The following is a 20,289-nucleotide window of genomic DNA, read 5'->3' as shown; positions in this document are numbered from 1 at the left end:
ATTTTCACGTTTTTTGTTTAAAAATTTTGCCACACGCAGGGGCGCCATTTGCCGTCGTCCGCGGTCTCGTGTTCGAGTCCGGGCGCGAGTTCTAGCGGAGTGGCTGGTCTGATTAACGTTTTATGTTCCGGGAGGGCGCCAGGCTAGCTCGGTGTCTAACCAATGAGGGTTCGTGGTTCGTTGCCCCAGCGTGGTCCGCTAGAACCGTCGGCGGTCTTGCCTGGGAATTTACGTTAAAGAAGAATGCGTAGGATTGCCGTAGTAGCGACGTGCCTTTATTCAAGGGATTGACGTCACACCATACAATTACTGAGCACAGACATGCCCCTGAGGGCTACTTGTCCGTTGCGAGGTGCAGGCCGGTTCATGTTCAATGTTTCGTGGCACTGGTTTCTCGGGTAACAGTATGCAGGCCAAGTACACTTGGTGCAAGAGAGGCGCGCACAGATGACGTGGCACAAAGTTACATTAACAAAGTACACTTAATGAAAATTAGGCGCGCACAAATGACGTGGCGCAAAGTTACGTTAACAAGTACACTTAATGAAAATTAGGCGCGCACAAATGACGTGGCGCAAAGTTACGTTAACAAAGTACACTTAATGAAAATTAGGCGCGCACAAATGACGTGGCGCAAAGTTACGTTAACAAAGTACACTTAATGAAAATTAGGCGCGCACAAATGACGTGGCACACAGAGTTTGTGGGCGACTGGAGTCGGCCAGTCCCGTAAGCGATTGTTTCTACGCTGGTGCCGTGCCCACTGGGGTGGTACACGCACCGCCACTAAACTTGGCGAAGTTTTCCTTGCGGGTTTGTGGTCAGCGCGAAGGCGCGTGGCCTTAAGAAAAGTTCTGTGGTTTGCGGGAGACGGCTCGTGCCGTATGCTGAAGAGCGACCCTGAGCACCAGGTGTGGTGCGGGACGTCTTTACGTTTACGCGGTCGGATTAGGTCCTGAACCGTAAAAAACGGACCGGGCACGCACGGAGAGGTGAATAGAAAAAGGTTTGGTTTATGCTAAATGACTATATTTACCGGACGTTACTTGCGATGAAGACAATGGTTGTGGTCTCTCCGTGGGACGTAGGTCCGTCCCGGTCCGCGAGTCGAGTAGAACTGCGGAACTGGCTAGGCGTCCGGTGGCGCGTCGGCCCCTGCCGCGCCAAGCCTGACCTCATTACGTTAAAAACTAAATGACTGCGTCTGGAAGAGACTTTAAGGTCGCAAAATTCGTAATTAATTGTTTGAGGGGGAATGGGTGTGGTTCGTCTCTAGTCCACTCGGATTTAGTGTGCTTTATAATAATAATGTCTGGTTTGGCCGTTCGGCTCGGGGGCTCGCTCGACTCGGGTGGGCCACGGCCAGGGGTGCGTTCCGTTAGCGGGAGAGTATACTGGCGGTTGCAGGTCGGGCTTAGGGATGGTCGTCGGTCGGACGACGTCAAAGTTTATGAATGTTACGTGGAGTTGCGTTGCACAAGTTTACAAAAGAAATGTTAAACGAGGGTGCGTTACAAAGTCACTAAATATTCCGTATTAACGTGGCACTAGGCGTTTCTGAGCCTGGTTACTCAAACGAGGGGTGAGTGTGATTGGAGGCGGCTAATCCCGTAAATCTACGTATCGAGGCAGTGCTCGCGTCCACGGTCGTGGAGCGCGGACCGCGGCTAAATTCGCTCAAAGTTCCCTTACGGGGTGGTGTCAGTGCCGGAGCGACTGATTTTAACTAAAGTTCTGTTTCTCGGGAGACGGCCCGTGCCGGATGCTGAACCTACCCCGCGGACCAGGTGTGGTGCAGGGGGGTTTTAGATATATGCGGCCGGATTAGGTCCTGGACCGAAAAATTGGACTGGGTACGCACGGAGAGATTATTAAAAAAGAGGTTTTAAGAAGTGACTATATTTACCAGAGTGAGTTCGATGTAGACAAAGGATGATGTCTCTCCGTGGGACGTGCGTCCGCCCCGGTCCACGAGTCGCGCTGTACTGGCGTCATGTCATGGCGCCCGGCCGAGGCTCGGTGGCCCTTGCGCCAGGGTTGACCTCATTACGTTAGTTTCTGATATGATCTGTTAATAATAGAATTTAAAAGCGTTAAATTCTTACGTTAATTATTAAAGCTGAATCAAGGTCATTCGTCCCTTCTACAAATTGAAGTTATTATGTTTAGGAATTATTTCATTTAAATTTTACGTCACACCAGCGACTGTTCGTCTCTTGCCGGATTGCTCTGGTGGGGTTAATAACGTAACACGAGGGATGAATAATTATGTCATATGGTTTCATTGACTAATACAGGCAGAAGGCCGCCAGGAGAACACTCACACACGTATCGACGTATCACACACGTGAGTGCCCGGGCACTCCTACGTCGCACTTTCGTCAACCGACTTTAAATTAATACGTAATACTGTTTAATAATCAGTGTTTGTTTTTATAACGTGGTTGGTTGAAATGACGGTCTGTTTATTTGGGTGGGGCCGGGTTCTACCTTGGTTGCTGGTGGCTCGCCTGACTCGGGTGGGCCATGGCTAGGGGCGCGTTCCGTTAGCGGGGTTGAATACTGGCGGTTGCAGGTCGGGCTTTAGGGTGGCCTTCGGTGGGACGACGTCAACGTCATAACAAAACATTGATGAAATGATTGCATACTTTTATGAATAAAATTGAATTTTTTTTTTAATTATCACTATTTTGTATGGATACAAAGAAGGAGTGAAATGAAAGCTACAATTTAATTGATAAATTTACTTTTATTTGCATTCATTAATTCAAATATGTTTATTACTTTAACTAAGAGATTATATTAACTATAACTTTTATACATGTTCGCTATTTAACTTCTTCCAATCTGTGTTATTCTGTTAAGGATATGACGATGATAGGAAAAGTAGGAAACGAATGGGAGTGTTACAAGTTTAATGTGCCTCAAAAAAGTCAAATCTGTTATTGTTCCAATCGAGTGGAGGTTAGATAGATGCGGCGCAAGCGTACAATGAGCGTAACGGGACACAGTGTAACGGGACAATGTGCGTAACGGGACACTTTTACGTGTGTGCAGCCGGCGTTCATCGATTTATTAGATGTTATCACGTCAAAAAAAATAATTCAGACAGCACAAGATTTCCATGCAAGGAATTTAGTCATGAAAATATAATAACAGCACAGACGAACACAGTGGGCTAACAACGACGAGAATGTTTCAACAATAACAGTAAATGCAGACCGATAACAAAACCTTTACAATGCAGGAAATTTACGAATACAACGATAATGATAAACAGATATTATGGACAACACAACGACGACAACACCGACGAACACAGTAGGTTTTCTATGACAGACAGGTATTTTTGTGCCTGATGATTGGAACAGATGCCAGTTCCCAAAATATGGTCAAGCATCATTTCCGCAATGTTTAGGGCGTAACATAATGGCGATGTAATTGATAAAATGTGTCTACGTCATAACACGCCGTCTTCTGAAAATTCCTAACGCAATGTGTTAAATATAATAAACTTTTATAACATTTTTATTTCGAATATTAATGCTCAATTAATTAATTTGTTTTTCTTGTATAATACGAATTTAGGAAAGAAGAAAAATAACACTAGACATAAAAATACACTTCAACAAACATCTGACTACTGAATTTTAATATTTTAGGCGGAAAACGGTTTGTCGTACTATCGTCCTCTGTTGTCGCTCCGGATTTCTGCAAAAACTATTTACGAATTTTGTTAGTTTTTATGTATTTATGCAATTTAGTTTAAGCTATATATTGGTAAGCGTTTTATATAATTTTTACTTTCATAAAGTTAGCATTTAGTCAACTTTACTCATTGTGGTACTTAATTGGGAAAAATATAAATTTTTGAAAAAAAAAAAATTAATTATTTTAATTTAAAAAATACATCAATAAAAACTTAATTTATCATAGCTAAATGGTTAAATTAAATTGGTTTTATATTTAAGTTAATTGTATATCTAATACAGAAGTTTGTGGTGTTGGCCATTAAAGGGTCTGGCACAGTGAGCCTATGGTCTGCAGTGCCGATTGCATGCCAATGATATTTTGGCAGCTGATTAGCTGAGCTGCCTGTGTGGTGTGAAAACAGATCGCAATACAGAGCTGCACTGATGGGTAAGGTTAATTTTAATTTTTAGCATTTTGATTATCTCCCCATCGACACTGTGCTCACTATTTAAACAATACTATTTTCACGAATCAATCAAAGGCATGATAGATGTGCATAGGTGGAATAACAAATGGGAAGGTGACATTTATTCGTAAATAAAGTTTTTGATAACTCTGTCTATTAAGTACCTAGGTATATCGAAATACTCACATCTAGGTTTATGGGACTTAGCAACAAAAATTAATGCCTGTAAAATACTTATATTTCTGTAAAATAACTTACAGACACCAATTTACAAGCTGAAGATGATCTCGGCCACATGTAAGGTATAAATCTTGTTTCATAGGCAGGGCATCAGCGTGCCATGGAAAGGAAGGCATGGTGTTGTGGTACCCACAAAGAGAATGTTCTGCCTGCAGACTGCTGTAGCGAAGTGGGGGTGCATCAACTAGTAGTAGATAACAGTCCATAATTTATTGATAAGGAAACAAGGTGAGTGAGTAATGTTTTCTGTGCAGTTGGTCAGATCTTCTCTCGCCGGTCTCCATGGAAGTAACTCAGCGACGCAGGGTCACCAAGGTGGCCAGTGGTAGCCTGCTGGAGCTATACCCCCACGACTTGCAGTTGTACGTCTTACCGCCAACGTGCAACATCTCGCTGGCCGAGTTTGAGACCCTGGCCTTGGACCGGCTGAAGGGTAGATCCAAGCTCTTTCACTTAATCTTTCACCTAACCATGACATTGTCGCTCATGTTTCCTTTGGGCTGGGGTTTGTCTTGAATTGTGCCGGTTTGGTTGTCGCTCTTGAATTTGCATCATAACTGAGCTGATTCGATGAATTAATTATTTAATTAGTAGGGACCAGATTTTTGTTTTGTTTTATTTTTAGGTCAAATAAGTTTTAAAATAAGAGATTTTTCATCATTTCTTTGTTTTCTATAGATTGTATTATTCATAAAAAATAGTTCCTCAAATATGAAACTGAAATATTTCCCAATGCTTATTTCGCCCACCAGAATAGTCTTCTTTGACTGACACATTATCCTCTTATGCAATAAAATAATTGGTAATAAGCATTTTTAGAACAGAACTAATAATAAAAATATATTGGAAAATTTTTGTGAGTTTGAAAAATGTGCCATCATTAATGTTAAAAACATGCTGCTAATAACATAAAGAGGTGCAGAATAAAACACTGTAATATAAATTTTTTACAATCCATTTAGTTCATACCTTTTGGTATTAAGTTCATGCTAAATAAATGTTATTACATTCAGTGACTTTACCATTGTAAATAAATAAATAAATAAATATATGTATGTATGTATGTATGTGTGTGTGTGTGTGTGTGTGTGTGTGTGTGTGTATATATATATATATATATATATATATATATATATAGAGAGAGAGAGAGAGAGAGAGAGAGAGAGAGAGTTACGATCGCGCTTTGCTGCAGTGCTTGGGTTCGCCACGCTCGTTCGGCCTGTCTGCGCCCCCTTCCACCCGCATCCTCTCCCTGGTATCTCGTGTCATACTATCTCGCGACATCCTGACCGTCGCAGTGCGCACCTGCCTCAGATCGAGTTACTTAAAAGAGGCCGCACTGCGGAATAAAAGGACTCAGACATGTTTATCGGTGCGTTTTGTGGGAACCCGATGCTTGTTGCGTTTATCGGCGTTCTTTTAGCAGCCGCCGCGTCCTTCGAGGACTCACGACGCGTTTCTGGGCATTTCGACGGCGAAGGTCGCGCAATATCTCGGAGACATGCCCGATTGTTCTGGACGGGAACCCAAGGGCTATATAAGGAGGTTGGGCTGACCTTCGAGTTCAGTTCGGTGGGGAGTTCTCCCACGGCGGAGTTTCCGGGCGATAGTGCCGCGGGTGTGGCAGAGTGGCGAAGTCCTTGGACGAAGGTTCCAGGGCAGGGAGTGAGTGAGTTCAGTGGAGTCGGGAGTTTCCGGGCGATAGAGTCGCGGGCGCGGCGGAGTCCCGAGTGAAGTGGTGAGCGAGTCGTCGTGTGGGATCTCGGCGAAGGGTGTGACGGCGGCGGCGGAGTGCGGCAACGGAGTCCCGTGGCGGAGACCCACGAGGGGTGCTGCGGCGAGAGTTGCGCTGGAAGTGCGGCCCAGCGAGGTGTGTGAAACGAGTGACTGGGGAATTGACATTTCTTTACGTGTAATTAATTATCTGCCAATTTATAAGATTATTTGTAAGTGACAAGTAGTGGTAATAAATAAAACTGTGTGTGATAAAAATCTTTAATTGGGCTATCCTTTACGAACCCCCACGGTAAATCGTAACTATATATATATATACACACACACACAAACACACACACACACAAAAGCTGTAATACCCATCGTTGCCTGGGGGCTGAACACAGGGTGTACTTAGTAATTGTCTTCTTAATTTGAATGTTAAGTGTGAAGATTAATTTATATCACTTTCAGATCCCGACAGACGTTCTGCCAGTTTATAGTTATTTATTTGGTCTGTATGTAATTTAGACTTTATAAAGCAATATAGAAAAAACTGAAAAATAAGAGATTACTAATATTGAAAAGATTCCATTATCTAGCTAATGCTCGGCCTGCATTGCAATGCCTCATTCGATTTTATTTTGTAATATGTTTGAAGTAGTTCCTCATATACAAATCATTTATCCATCTCTCTATATATATTTATCTCTATCTACATCTATATATGTACATCTATGTATCTCTCTATCTCTATTTATCTCTTTATATCTACATATATACTTCCCACTATCTCTATATCTTCTATATATAAGTCTCTATATAGCTCTATACATCTATAGGTATATCTCTTTATCTAACCCATTTCATTCTGTATACCTCACTCTATCTCAACTTATCTCTCCGTCTCTATCTCACTTTTTATATATATATCGCTCTATCTCTGTCTCTCTCTTATATTTAAATAAATTGTGTCATGCGTGCACACTTATACAAAAACAGACTATGTGCCGCTATATAAAATGAAATAAACACATTTTTTGACACGATTCGTGCTCCAACTATTGCAAAATAGTTATACCGTCTCAGTAACCTTCATGGACATGCGCATAACAAATCACCAAAATTTCATCGCAATTGGATGAATGGTATGGGAACGCATACAGCACAAACAAACAAAAATTAAAGACATGACAAACCCATCAAACGATGGTACGTTTAAAATTCAAGGCAACTCTATCTATTGATGAAGTTAAGAACAAAACTGTTATTAGCACCTTTATTTTGCTAGCGGCTGCGAGCTCCACTAAGCGGACTGGTCTCACCAAGGAGAAATACGTATATTAATTTGCCAGACCTTACTATGTGTATGATCGTGTGTCAGACATAGCAAAATGACACTCACTCAATATTTGTATGTCTATGACCTATGATTTTTTCTGTTATAAAATTAAATTATCACTTTTTCACTCCCTTAGGGATGGAATTTCATATTAATATGGGGTCTATGTGTTAATCCAGGTTCTAAGCCAGCTGTAGGCCAAATTTCATTTAAATCCATTCAGTAGTTTTTACGTGAAAGAGTAACAAACATCCATCCATCCATACTTACAAACTTTTGTGTTTATAATATTAGTAGGATATATATATTGACGTCGTCTGGCCGACGACCACCCCAGAGCCCGACCTGCACCCGCCAGTATACGCTCCCGCTAACGGAACACACCCCTGGCCATGGCCCACCCGAGTCAGGCGAGCCGAACAGCAATTAAAGGCAAAACCGCGGAAACCTGAGTAGACAAGAGAAGAACCGTACCCATTCCTCCTGAAACATTAAATTAGGATTTTAGCGACAATAAAATCTCTTCCAGACACATCCGTTTGGAGTCTAGCGTAATGAGGTCACGCCTGGCGCGAGAGAAGCCGAGCCTCCCTCGGACGCCATGCCAGTTCGGCAGTTCAGCGCAGCTCACGGACCGGGGCGGACCTACGTCCCACGGAGAGGCAACATCCTTTGTCTACATTGAAAGTAACGTCCGGTAAATATAGTCACTAATTAACAAAACCCCTTTTATTACTTAACCTCTCCGTGAGTACCCGGTCCCTTTTTTCGGTCCAGGACCTAATCCGGCCGCATCAACTTAAGGACACCCCGCACCACACTTGGTCAGCGGGGCTGCTCTTCAGCATACGGCACGGGCCGTCTCCCGCAACGTACAGAACTTTATTTAAGGTCACGCGCACGGCGCTGACCACAACCCGCAAGGGAACTTGGACAAACTTAATTGCGGTGCGTGTTTCACCACAGTGGGCACAACACCCGCGCCGAGACATTTGCATACGGGATTGGCCGTCCCCAATCGCCCGCCCCCTTAATTCAGTGTATTTTGTATCCCGTATTTTGTACTGCTAACTTACGTTACCCGAGTAACGAGTGCCACGTAACGTGTGCGCGCCCCCTTAATCCAGTGTATTTTTTTATCCTGTGTTTTGTATTGCTAACTTACGTAACCCGAGTAACGAGTGCCACGTAATGTGTGCGCGCCCCCTTAATCCAGTGTATTTTTGTATCCTGTGTTTTGTATTGCTAACTTACGTTACCCGAGTAACGAGTGCCACGTAACTTGTGCGCACCCCCTTAATTCAGTGTATTTTTGTATCCCGTATTTTGTATTGCTAACTTACGTTACCCGAGTAACGAGTGCCACGTAACTTGTACGCGCCCCCTTAATTCAGTGTATTTTGTGTCCCGCCTTTGTGTTACGAAATTACGTTACCTGCGTACCCAGTGAGACGTCTGAGACATAACAGCATCCGAGGCCACGTAACGCGGAACACAAACAATACGGCGCCACGGAATAACAAGTAAAAACCCCCCCCCGGGGACCTCTGTAGAGTGTTGTATTGTGTACGACTCGCTCCTCTGAATAAAAGGTACGACACCGCCACCTCAACCCCACGTCTCTTATTTAAAATCATCTCACGCAACACCGCCGCCGGCCCTAGTGGGCCACGCAAGGGCACATACATCCACGACCCCAAATTCACGACTAGAAACGAGCTAGTCTGGCGCCCACCTGGACAACACAGATCAAGAACCGCCTTTTCCCACTAGGAGCCACACCGGGACTCGAGCCCGAGACCCCGGACGACGGCAATATATATACATATCAATCAAGTTTTGTTTAATTGTTAATTGATTTCATGTTTGTAGTTACATTTTGTTGCTATAAGGTGAATTGAATTGCATTTTGGTGTTACATGTTTTATTTTAGTGACATGCTTTGCAGTGTTATTTCAGTTTTATCACAATTCTATGTGTAATATTGTCCCTATTAATTAGAGCTTAACATCTCATCGACATAATAAAGGTAATGAGAGTTGAGATGAGATGAGATGAGATTGAAGCATTGACAGATTGAAGCCTGAGAAAACCCATTGGCTCACTGCAACATCTGCCAAGCTGCCCACTCGCGAAAAATTAAATTTTGACCCCGCCCGAAGGGAAGTTCAGGTTACCTTGGTGAGAGGTGAGTGGTCTGACCACTCGACCACCGTGGCGCTCTAGGAACTGTGGCAAAGTCGAGTTCTCTGTAATTGTCTAATATAAGAGCATTAAATGTCGGGGTTGGCTTGTTGAAACCAAGTGGATTTTATAAAAAAAATTGGGTTTTTTAAATAATGTATTTTTTAATAGAATATCTTATTTTTTTTAATGTAAGGTCTGATTCCACTCTAATAGCAACAGAAGTTAGCTCATTAATGTTTTTGTGATTTACAGGAACAAAAAATTATATACTAATCAAGATCTTATCATTTAAATTATCTGAATAAGTTGTAAATTATACCCAACTAAATTCTCCTATAAAATTAAATTAATTAGTGAATTGTAGACAGAGTGTTAAAACAAAGAGGAAATAAATAATTTTGTTATTTAAAAAATTTCGTTTCTGTGGGAAATCCCAAACTGTACTGTAAATCCTTATTCTGTGGGAAACACCCATTCTATGGAGAATCCTCTTCCTGTGGAGAAGTACCCTTTCTGTCGTTAAGTCCCAACCAGATGTGAAGATTTTCTGGACTTCAGTTTTTTGATATATCTTTTCTGGTTCAACATGAGTGGCAGAAAGTGGGATGTTGTATGGCTTTCATTTGAACTTGCTGAGAACCAAAATAACTTAACATAATAAAAGAACCTGGTTTAAACAAAAATAAAACTTGGTTGTTTAGAAAAAAAACAGGTTTTTCTCAACCCTGTTTAATGTACTCTACTTCTATACTTCTTGGCATTCTATGCACTCTAGAGCATCTGTTTCGGTTTGAAGTGCATTGCTCTGATCTGAAAAGTAATGGTTAAGAGAGAGCATAAAATATTTGTTGTTGGAATGATTTTTTCAGTGGGGAAAATTGATTTAAAACATTTTTGTGGATATACTCTTTTGCTGGTTTACACTGATGTAGTAACCTCAAGAATGGACAAATATATTGACATGGCCCGGGGCCTAACTGTCCTTATACTAAGCGAGGGTTCACGTCAATGCATGTCCTAAGATTAATTTGAGGGCGCCACCGTGCAAGGGGCACGAACCCAGTAGAGAATCTTTTTCAGGGCCATGACGTCGCCCATGTGAGGCGTGATTTTAGTCCCCCTAAAGCCATTCCTAGTACTCGCCACTGGTCCGCTCTCAGCGTCAGGTATGCTCTTCACCTACGCAGTGGGCTCTTAAGGCGTCCCACATGCCGTCACACTCAGGATGTTGAAATAAACAAATACAAATAAAATCGTACACCCTGGTTTATTAAGTTGCTATTTCGCCTACACCTTTGATTATATCACACAATGCCCGTGGCACGAATCGGTTCACGTGAGGTGCGACCTGACCACGTGGTCACACTATACAATTAGTTAACTCACGGTAAAAGAACCATAGTGGTCACTTATACAATTACAGTTCCCCCAACCGAGAGAAGCCCCGAGGAAGGGATTTATGAGGATTAAAAATTTAACAGAATTACTTAGCAGTGCAGGCAAGCGGTGAGGTCCCCGGGGTGCTGATGCGTCTGCTCTCGGTCGGTGCTGGCGAAGGACTGGGGCGAGCTCAGGGCTCTGCTAGCCTAACATGGTGTCTTCCCGCCGAACCAATTACCGTTATTTCTATTTATGATTACGTGCCACAGGAAGCTACAGGTAAGACATGAAACACTCTTAATAATTAGATTACACTTAATGCATGATGAAAACTATTAACTAAAATTACAACAAATTATTATTAATGTTAACCAGTCCGGCTTCGGCGGACTTGGTTCGCCTCGTGCATGTTCGGTACGTCTTTCCGTTGTTTATACTCTTACTAAAATATGAATTAATTAAAGTACATAAAAACACTCCCAGCCGATCTGCCGTCACACGCCACTTGGGGAAAAATAAGCAAAATAAGAATTACAATGTTTATCTCTAGTTAAAGGGGTGTGGTGCACTGCTGCTACAGCGCCCTCTTGATGTCCGTGGCGCGCTATTCAAACAAACGTCCTAAGACCTAACGGTGGGGAAGGATGAAGGGTGGGGTTTGGCTAGGCGGTGGCATATCGGGCTTAAAATGGCCGCAGGCCCGAATGATGTCAATATGAATTCACAAACACACATAAAACAATGTATAGACAGTACAAAGAATTAAGTTGAAGGAACTTGGTGTTCAAAACCAACTCTGTGAAATAAGTGGAATTTAATTCACCAAGCACCACCTGACTGATTTCATCAACGGAATTCTCTGTGCTATCTATACATTATTTTTAACATCAGCTGTTTTTGTTAGAATGAATTATTTTTTGTCCGTTCTTGAGGTTTCTCTTTGTCATAGCCTATATGGTAAACCAGCAATTCCTCAAAAATGTATTAAATAAAATTAAAACATGTTATAAAAATTGATTCTTTTAAAAGTTTTCTTTTAATTTTGGCCTCAGCCTAAGACAGATTTGAGGAGTGTTCTCAGCAGATGCAGCTCAAGCTCAGAAGACTTGGTTACTTAATGGATAAAAAAATTGAGCGAGCAAAATACTCCCTACATTACAAATAATTCTTAACCTTAAAATACATAAGCTATTTGTTAGTGTTGTGCACATATGCAACTCATGTACGCATTTTTTAATAGTTATTAGTTTGGAATAGTGTTTTTTTTTGTTTTGAAAGTATTTCTTTTTGGCACTCCTAAATTTTTTTACATAAATGTAGAACATTTAAAAAAAAATTGCTAGGTTCATTATTCAATAACCAAAACCAAGTAATACACTCGCCAATCCACCATATCCCTGCCATCTTGCCCTTCCACCTCATATGTCCATCCACTTACTGCCAACCATCAAACACCACATATGTAATGTTGCCTTACAAGTTTTAAGTTAAATGATGGTTTGGGGTTCCAATGATGTGGTATTTGTTCTTTTTAACTCTATATGAACTTAAGTGACTGGCCACACGGTTTGTCATGTAATACCAAGTACCAGAACCTATTTATAAAGGAGTCCTACCTGCCTTGCTGTTTCGTAAGTCGTAGTTCTCCTTGTTGATAGTTTCCATAATTGAGACGTCAGTTTTAAAAGTATACTGCTCCATATTCTTCTGTCTTCCCTCTGCTGATCCATCATGCTACCAATCAAGGCATTGTGTGGTTAGACCAGAAAAGAAAGTATTCATAACTCACTATATGCATATTATTTCAGATGCACCCCACACATTTTATGATTTACTTGCATTGGAGGTTGGTATGCGTGTCGTGTGGGATGAAACGTCTTACCTCCATCTTACTGCCTTTGATCTGGTCCAGGCTTGCCTCTCACTTCTGTATTTACTTCTCCACTTCCTTTAGCCATCCATCCCTTGGTTCTTACCTTGGCCATTTTATACTTTTCTCTCACCTTTACATGTCTAGCCATGACCTTGAACCAGTTAAGCTTTGAAGTCTCCAGCTTGTCTGTGCAAGGGGAGTTTTTTCACTATTTCTCTTATCTTTATGTGTCGAGCCTCAATAAATGGAATAAATATTGTATGAGAGAAGTTCCCTTAAAGGACTTGTGTAGTGGGGAGCCATAGGTACCTGTTATTACTGAATAAAGCTTCCTGATGGAGTAATTGGGGAATGGGGAGCAGTACATTGAGAATGCGGAATGTTAACATTTTGTAGACTGATTCATTAGTTATTTTTTCACTAGACAATGCAAAATTATCAATTTTTATGAAGATCAACATAAATTTTTTGTGTATTATTTAAATTACTAAAGTTTTAATATTTGTTTTTGTGGTTGAAAATAAACATCTGGATTGTGAATGACCAAATGACTACACCTTTTATTTTCAATTAGTCACACTTTATGTAGAGTTGGCTCCGTCATATAACTTTACATGATGTGAAGCAACCAAGAAACCTTCCCCTCAGTCTATATGCATGCTTCGTGAATTAAATTCCACTTATTTCACTGCGTTGGTTTTGAACAGCAAGTCTGCTACAGTTTATTTTTCTTGAAAACAGCGGAGGAATAAAAATTTTAATACATTTTTGTATTGTGCTAGTTCTGCGGATCATCGAGCAAGTTGGCATCAAGGAGCAAGTGAAGAATCTTGAGGATAAGAAGAATGCTGTTGTAGCAGAACTGAAGAAAAGTGGCTTGAAATCATTTGCCAGATTGGTACGTATATACCTAATGAACAAAATTTGTACAAACATGTGCATAAGAGTAACATGATTGAATGAAGCAACATTTTGTAATAATTCATAGTCACTGCCTTAGTTTTTTCCCAGCATGAAAGTGATGCTAAGAAGAGATTTGACAGTCTCATTGCTGATTATCAAACCTGCCAATATTTTTAGAATTTAAGTCTATGCTTTTTACCTCATATTTTTTATATAAAAATTACAGTTGTAGTTAAAGGCCCCTACAATTATTTTATTTAGAAATGAGCTATTCTGATCTTTAAACATTAGAATACAATTGAATCTATATTTGTTGTAAGATTTTAGATTTGGGGGAAAATATCATAAGAAAAATATTGGGAGAAATGCAGTAAAAGTATTAGTATACTACCCATTCATTAGAAATGTGTCCTCTACATTGTGGCTGCATTTGCTAAAGAATGTAGGGATGTGTGCGCCATGGACGCATCCCTATATATTCGGATACAGTTGTAGTTTATTGTTTGTGTTGATAATTGGTTATGATTTCTTCACTGCAAAGGTTTTTGAAACAACCTCATCAAAGTTCATTTAGCAAATCTCTTTACATTTAACCCATGCTTCGTACAGTGATAAGGTAATTCTATGGTGCCACATTCTGTAATCTGAAACCAATCAAGCCACTCACATTCAAATTTTTTTCGGGTGAATTCTGGCTGTTGAACTTTGCTGCCAGATCTCATTACTGCGCAGTCAGCTAGTGTTTTCAGTTATCTCCTTTTTTTTTACTGTTGGTATTCATTTCAGTGTTTCCTGTTTTCTAGAAAGTTATGGTTCACGTTTCAAGAAAAAACATTCTCAATCTTTCTTTTCTTTCTATAGAGCAGCTTATTGAACACAAATGATCAGTACACTTACAAAAAATGATAAAAACTTAATGGTGTGGCAGATTTACCTGAAACTTTTTCAGTCAATGGAGGATCTCTGAAAGATATTTTTACAAGTTACTGTGACACATGAACTCTTTTGCTGTGCAGTAGATGCCATCGTCAATACTAGCTGCTCATAGCGGAGGCAATCTGCAACAAACCATTCTAAAACAAAAAAATTCAGGTATTCTCTATGACATTTTTTAAAGTGTGTGATCAGTTGTGCTCATCCTGTACTATTCTACTAGATATCAATTTTTCTGTGGTATTTTGGTTAAAGCACTATTGACATTAGAAAATCCAGCAAACTTGGATGTGGTCCCAAATGTGTTGGGTGAAAGATTAGGGTTACATGAACATTAGGTATAAACAAAAATGTATCATTAATTTTTTTTTCAGAAGTAAGAAATTCTGTAAATGAAAGTCATACTGAAACCAACTTTCTGCTTTATGAATCTTCAAGTGTCAAACTGGACAGAATTATTTCCAAATTTTATAATATCATTTCCGGTTTTTAAGTACTAAAGGTTATTTCAATTTTCCCCCCCCCCAAAAAAAAAGAAAGTATTTTGTTGATTATTATATACCATCAAATAATAACATGTGCTTGATGTATGACCACTTTTAATATAAGATAGCTTCACACATAAAACTATTTTGAATGTAAGACTATATTGAATATCTGACTTTTACTGATTAGTGAATATTTAAGATTGTATTTTTTTTTGTGTGTGTATATATTCCAATAACAAGGTCCTTTCATAATTCAGTGAACAGTATTCATCAGGAATGAAATCATACCAAAGAATTTGTGTTTTCTTTCCATCGTTATGAAAATTCAATAATGACCTATATTTTAGTTTTAATTTACTCATTGCTACATGACATATGTTAGTGGGCTGTGTGGGTATTAAGTTACAAATTATGTAATGTGAAATATATTCATGCCAGTGTTGGGACTTGAACCCATGATCTCTGGAGTTGTGTTCGGTGTGCCGACCACTTCACGGTGCCAGTGACATGCGTCATCGCAGATGACGGGGCCGGGCACCGGCTGCTCGGACGCAGAGCTGCAGGCCCGCAAGCAGGACCACATCTCCCACTTCATCCTGCGGCTGGCATACTGCCGCTCCCAAGAGCTGCGGCGCTGGTTCCTCTCCAAGGAGCTGGAGCTGTTCCGCCTGCGCTTCCACAGCCTCTCGCCGGAGGGCGTCCGCTCCTTCCTGCAGATCAACCGCCTGGACTACTCCCCAGTGAGCCCGCCCCCTCGCGTCCAGGCCTCGTGTCTCCTTGTCCGACCATTTGGTCGAGTGGGCAGGGCTCCTGAAGGTCACAGGTTCTATTTCCTGCCGGGCGGGGGATTTTTTAACTTTACATGAGCGTTGCGCTGTTTTTTTTTTACCTCTGCACTGGATACAGCAGAATCACTCTAACCTGAAAACCTTTCACCGGTGCATTGCTGCGTGTGGTCGCAACGCTCTGAATTGAGCAAAAAGGGCTCATTCCTCACATTTTCTCCGTCCTTCTGCCACATAGTTGGATCATCATTTCTTCAGTCTATTGATTTGTACCCATATTTCCCAGATGTTGTAAAAATATTGCACATACAAATAACACTGAGCTGCAAGTTAATACACCTTATAGCACCAAAATGCAAGTTATATCATGGAATTAAGCAGCATTTAACCAAAACTTGATTCAGATTATAAAAAAAAGGAATCTTTTAATGTTTGTAATTCAAGGAATGTCATTTCCTGACAGAAAATTGTTCCAAAGTGAATTGAATCACATTTAAACCACAAATGCTCCCTTATTTATTTTTAGTGTTTTTTTTTTAGACCAATTTACTAAAAATTATTTTATCATTAAAATGTAGCATATACGTTTTACAACTATTTTTGTGTATTAAGTATTATAAAACAGCTTTTATAAAAATAAAAACAATAATACTGAAATCTTCGGTTTTAAAAATGAAATTGGATTAAAAATGAAACCATAAAATCTGGTTTCTATCAATAGTAAATTAATAAAATTCAAATGGTGCAAAAACTAATTATTTACTCAAAATGTTAATATAAGATGTCGTAAGTATTGTGACCAATAATGTCAAAGAATGGCTCCATAAAAGATTATTACAATCATAATTTACAAATAAAATAAACTTTCTCAGAGACCAAAATTTTGTATGTTTTGCAGTCGGAACAGGGGCTGCATTATATCAGCTACTCAAGAACTATTGGAGTTTAGTTCTTCTATAAAGCACATCAGTGTATTCTCAAAGGAAAATAAAATTCTGCTCGCTAGATGGGAAAATAAAAGGTTTGCAGCTATTGTATTGGTTGTTTGGGATCAATCACAATTTCACGGGAACTGAAGCTCTGTTGCTATTGGTGGTTTGGGAGCATTTACAGTTTAAGGCTTATTAGGCCCTCGGCTACGAGAATAAATTTCCGATGCTAACACATCTGTTGGTCGTTTTCAGAAACACAGGGCAAGAATGAGAAAAAAGTTCAACTGTTGTCCGTAGGACAGCGCGTCAGTCAAACCTTTCCTCCTCCCCACCTCCCACCCAACCCGGGTCTAATCTTTATCTTTGACACCAAACACTCGTGTTGACACCCGATTCTCAGAAATGCTGAGCTCGTCCCATCCCTGGTTGTCGTCCTCTACGTTGTTGCCAAACTGCAGAAGGAGCGATAGAGTTGGAGTGCAGTCTACGGCATTTTCGGTTCTGTCAAAATGCCAAAGTGGCGCAAATTTATTTATTTATCGTCTTTATTGGTGGCGAAGTTAAGGCGGTACGCCTTTTCTTACACTTAACCACTTTTCTGCAATTACATCAAATAGTGGAATATTAAAAATTAAGCATTATATAAGCAGATGTTGACTAAATATTAAGAGAAAAAATTTAAATTTTAACTTAATGTTCAAATATTAACTATTACCAAAGATTCAACCATAACTAATTTAAAGTAATTAAAAATTAAGCATAGACATACATAAAAAGGGAAGTAATTAAACATACAGCAAATAGTATTTAAAAAAAAAAAGTGCCACTACATTAAAACCAGTCACTCGCACATTCACACACAGATTAAAGCAATAGGGTAGCGCCGAAGTGGTCATGGTAAGCAGGTGTTACAAAGATGTTTTTTCAGCCTGTACTTAAAGGAAGCTAGATTTTTTGTTTACCTTGTCGCTTGGTCTAGACAACCAACCTTTTTTTTTTATCAAGAAACTGAATAACGGTGTTAAAAGTAAGAAATCGTTGGCAAATTTGGTACAGACATCAAGAGTGGAGAAACACGGGTAAGTTAAAGCAACACCTATTATTAAAAACAGTTAGACAAATGGGTAAAGGTCTCGGGAACATTGTATTTAAATGTTTCTTAATGCGTAACAAAAAATACACATTTCCGGAGAACAATCGCATATCCAAAAAAAATTGGTTGTCTGTAAAGTCGGTTTACAGACGAAAGTTTAACGTGACGTCATAACAAAATATTGATGAAATGATTGCATACTTTTATGAATAAAATTGAATCATTTTTATTGAATTATCACTATTTTGTATGGATACAAAGAAGGAGTGAAATGAAATCTACAATTTAATTGATAAATTTACTTTTATTTGCACTCATTAATTCAAATATGTTTATTACTTAAACGAAGAGATTATTTTAACTATAACTTTTACACATGTTTGCTATTTAACTTCTTCCAATCTGTGTTATTCTGTTAAGGATAGGACGATGATAGGAAAAGTAAAAGTAGGAAACGAATGTGAGTGTTTCAAGTTTAATGTGCCTCGAAAAAGTTAAATCGATGATTGTTCCGATCGAGTGGAAGAAAGATAGATGCGGCGCAAGCGTACAAAGAGCGTAACGGGACACAGCGAAACGGGACAATGTGCATTACGGGCCTTTTTTTCGTGCGTGCAGCCGGCGTTCATCGATTTATTAGACGTTGCCACGTCAAAATAATTTATTCACGACTAATAAGTAGGGCCATAAAGTTCGCGAAAAAAATTCTAATGCCCATTAGACCGCAAGAAGGTATGTCCACGCCAACGGTTTCCTCCTTGTGACTGGTGGCCGCCTGCAAGAGAAGACAGCCCTATTTCACCGTGCCGTTCAGAACTCTATGTTACTCCGCACCTTCAACTTTGATATCGATTCATATCAAAGTTGAAAAGTCAAAGCCCATAGAAACAAACACTTCTTCTAACATATACTTGGTCGGTTTAATGCAATATTTAAATGTACTCTGAATATTAAAATTTGAGTATAGGGTAATAAATTACTTCCGTATTCTAGGGCGCCAATTTACCTTCATAAACTGTATATCATTGTCCTGTCCAGCCAAATCTACCATGAAATATAAATATTAACTTTGTCAGATCTATATTTTTAACAACTATCTGGCCAGGTTTCATTACAACCATATGAATACAAATTCCTGCATCATAGTCGATCAGCAATATCTTAACACATAAATACTTATTTACATAACTTTTTAAGATAATACTAATATAAGATTTGATATTCCGATTTCCATCGGTGGAGATTAGCCAGTTTCAGTTTGTGATAAATTGAGTAGGTTAATAGATATATATCATATAATTAAGTCAAACAATATTATTCTGACTAAGCTCAGTGTGAGTAAAGCAATTGCAAGAATCTCTTTCTCTCTAGGGTACTCTAATAGGCTTTTAGTTAGTACAGAAATGAACTGAAGATTGACATTAAAATTGGTCAAACAAAGCATTCAACAAGGCAATTTAAGTTAGTTCAAGACAAGTAAATATTAAGTAATATGGGAAGGAATAATATCAATGTGTGGAGATGGAATTGGGAATATCACAAAATTACATAAACACTTTCAAAGTAAACATTTACATACACAATACACTAACTTGCGTACACACCGTTTGATGATACATAAAATTGGACAATAAATTAATCAAAGGATATATCGACGATTTTGTACGATGCTGTTCAAACGTCACGTTCAAAAAGATGCGTCGCTGTACAAGCTGAGTTGAAACAGCTCACAGCACGATGGAAGAAAGTGGAATCGTCGGCAGCAGTCCTCGTCAGGTGTGTTCTTTGCATTGCAGACGTGTTCCAGACGATTGCTGCGACTTCTCTTCAAAGACAATATTAGTACCATCCCTTGTAGAACGCAGTTAAATTGGTGTAGTTCAAAGTTTATCAGCTCCTTTTCGAAGTTCTCCGTCGAATTTTAATTAAAAGTCTTTGTAGTTCAACTCCTTAAAACATAGTTGACTAACTTCAACATATCTTCAGTTCCAACTAGTTTCATATATCACATCGTAGCAAACTATAATGGTATTTCACAATTTATTGATGTGCATTCATATTTAATTACGTAGTCAGTACTTTTGAATAATATTTCATTTCATTACCTCAATGTCTTATTAACAGTAATTCATTTTCATTACACTTTTGATATCATAAAAACGTTCTACCATTAATAAAATTTTCTTACAATAAAGAATTCCAATCAACAGATTGTCTTTTTCGTTTACGTCATAAATTCAAAGCACTATTGCATAGAGCAA

At 39.4% G+C, this 20,289-nt stretch overlaps 1 protein-coding gene across 2 annotated transcripts in view; it reads left to right on the top strand.

Annotated features, from left to right (window-relative positions):
* The first annotated feature begins 3,620 nt into the window (after positions 1-3,620).
* Positions 3,621-20,289, top strand: part of LOC134535553 (DNA primase large subunit-like) — a 55,489-nt gene continuing 38,820 nt past the window's right edge. Inside the window, exons 1-4 of one of the 2 annotated variants that reach the window (XM_063374730.1) lie at positions 3,621-3,780; positions 4,654-4,832; positions 13,677-13,792; positions 15,740-15,958. In XM_063374730.1, the coding sequence (XP_063230800.1) occupies positions 4,682-4,832; positions 13,677-13,792; positions 15,740-15,958 (486 nt within the window). In that variant the 5' untranslated portion in view covers positions 3,621-3,780; positions 4,654-4,681. The remainder of the gene's footprint in view (positions 3,781-4,653; positions 4,833-13,676; positions 13,793-15,739; positions 15,959-20,289) is intronic. The other variant, XM_063374739.1, reaches the window with a different exon arrangement.

Source organism: Bacillus rossius, chromosome 1, assembly GCF_032445375.1.
Source record: "Bacillus rossius redtenbacheri isolate Brsri chromosome 1, Brsri_v3, whole genome shotgun sequence".
In the NCBI taxonomy this organism is placed as follows: Eukaryota; Metazoa; Arthropoda; class Insecta; order Phasmatodea; family Bacillidae; genus Bacillus; species Bacillus rossius.
Note: the sequence above shows the minus strand (reverse complement) of the source record. Positions and strands in the feature narration are given on the sequence as shown.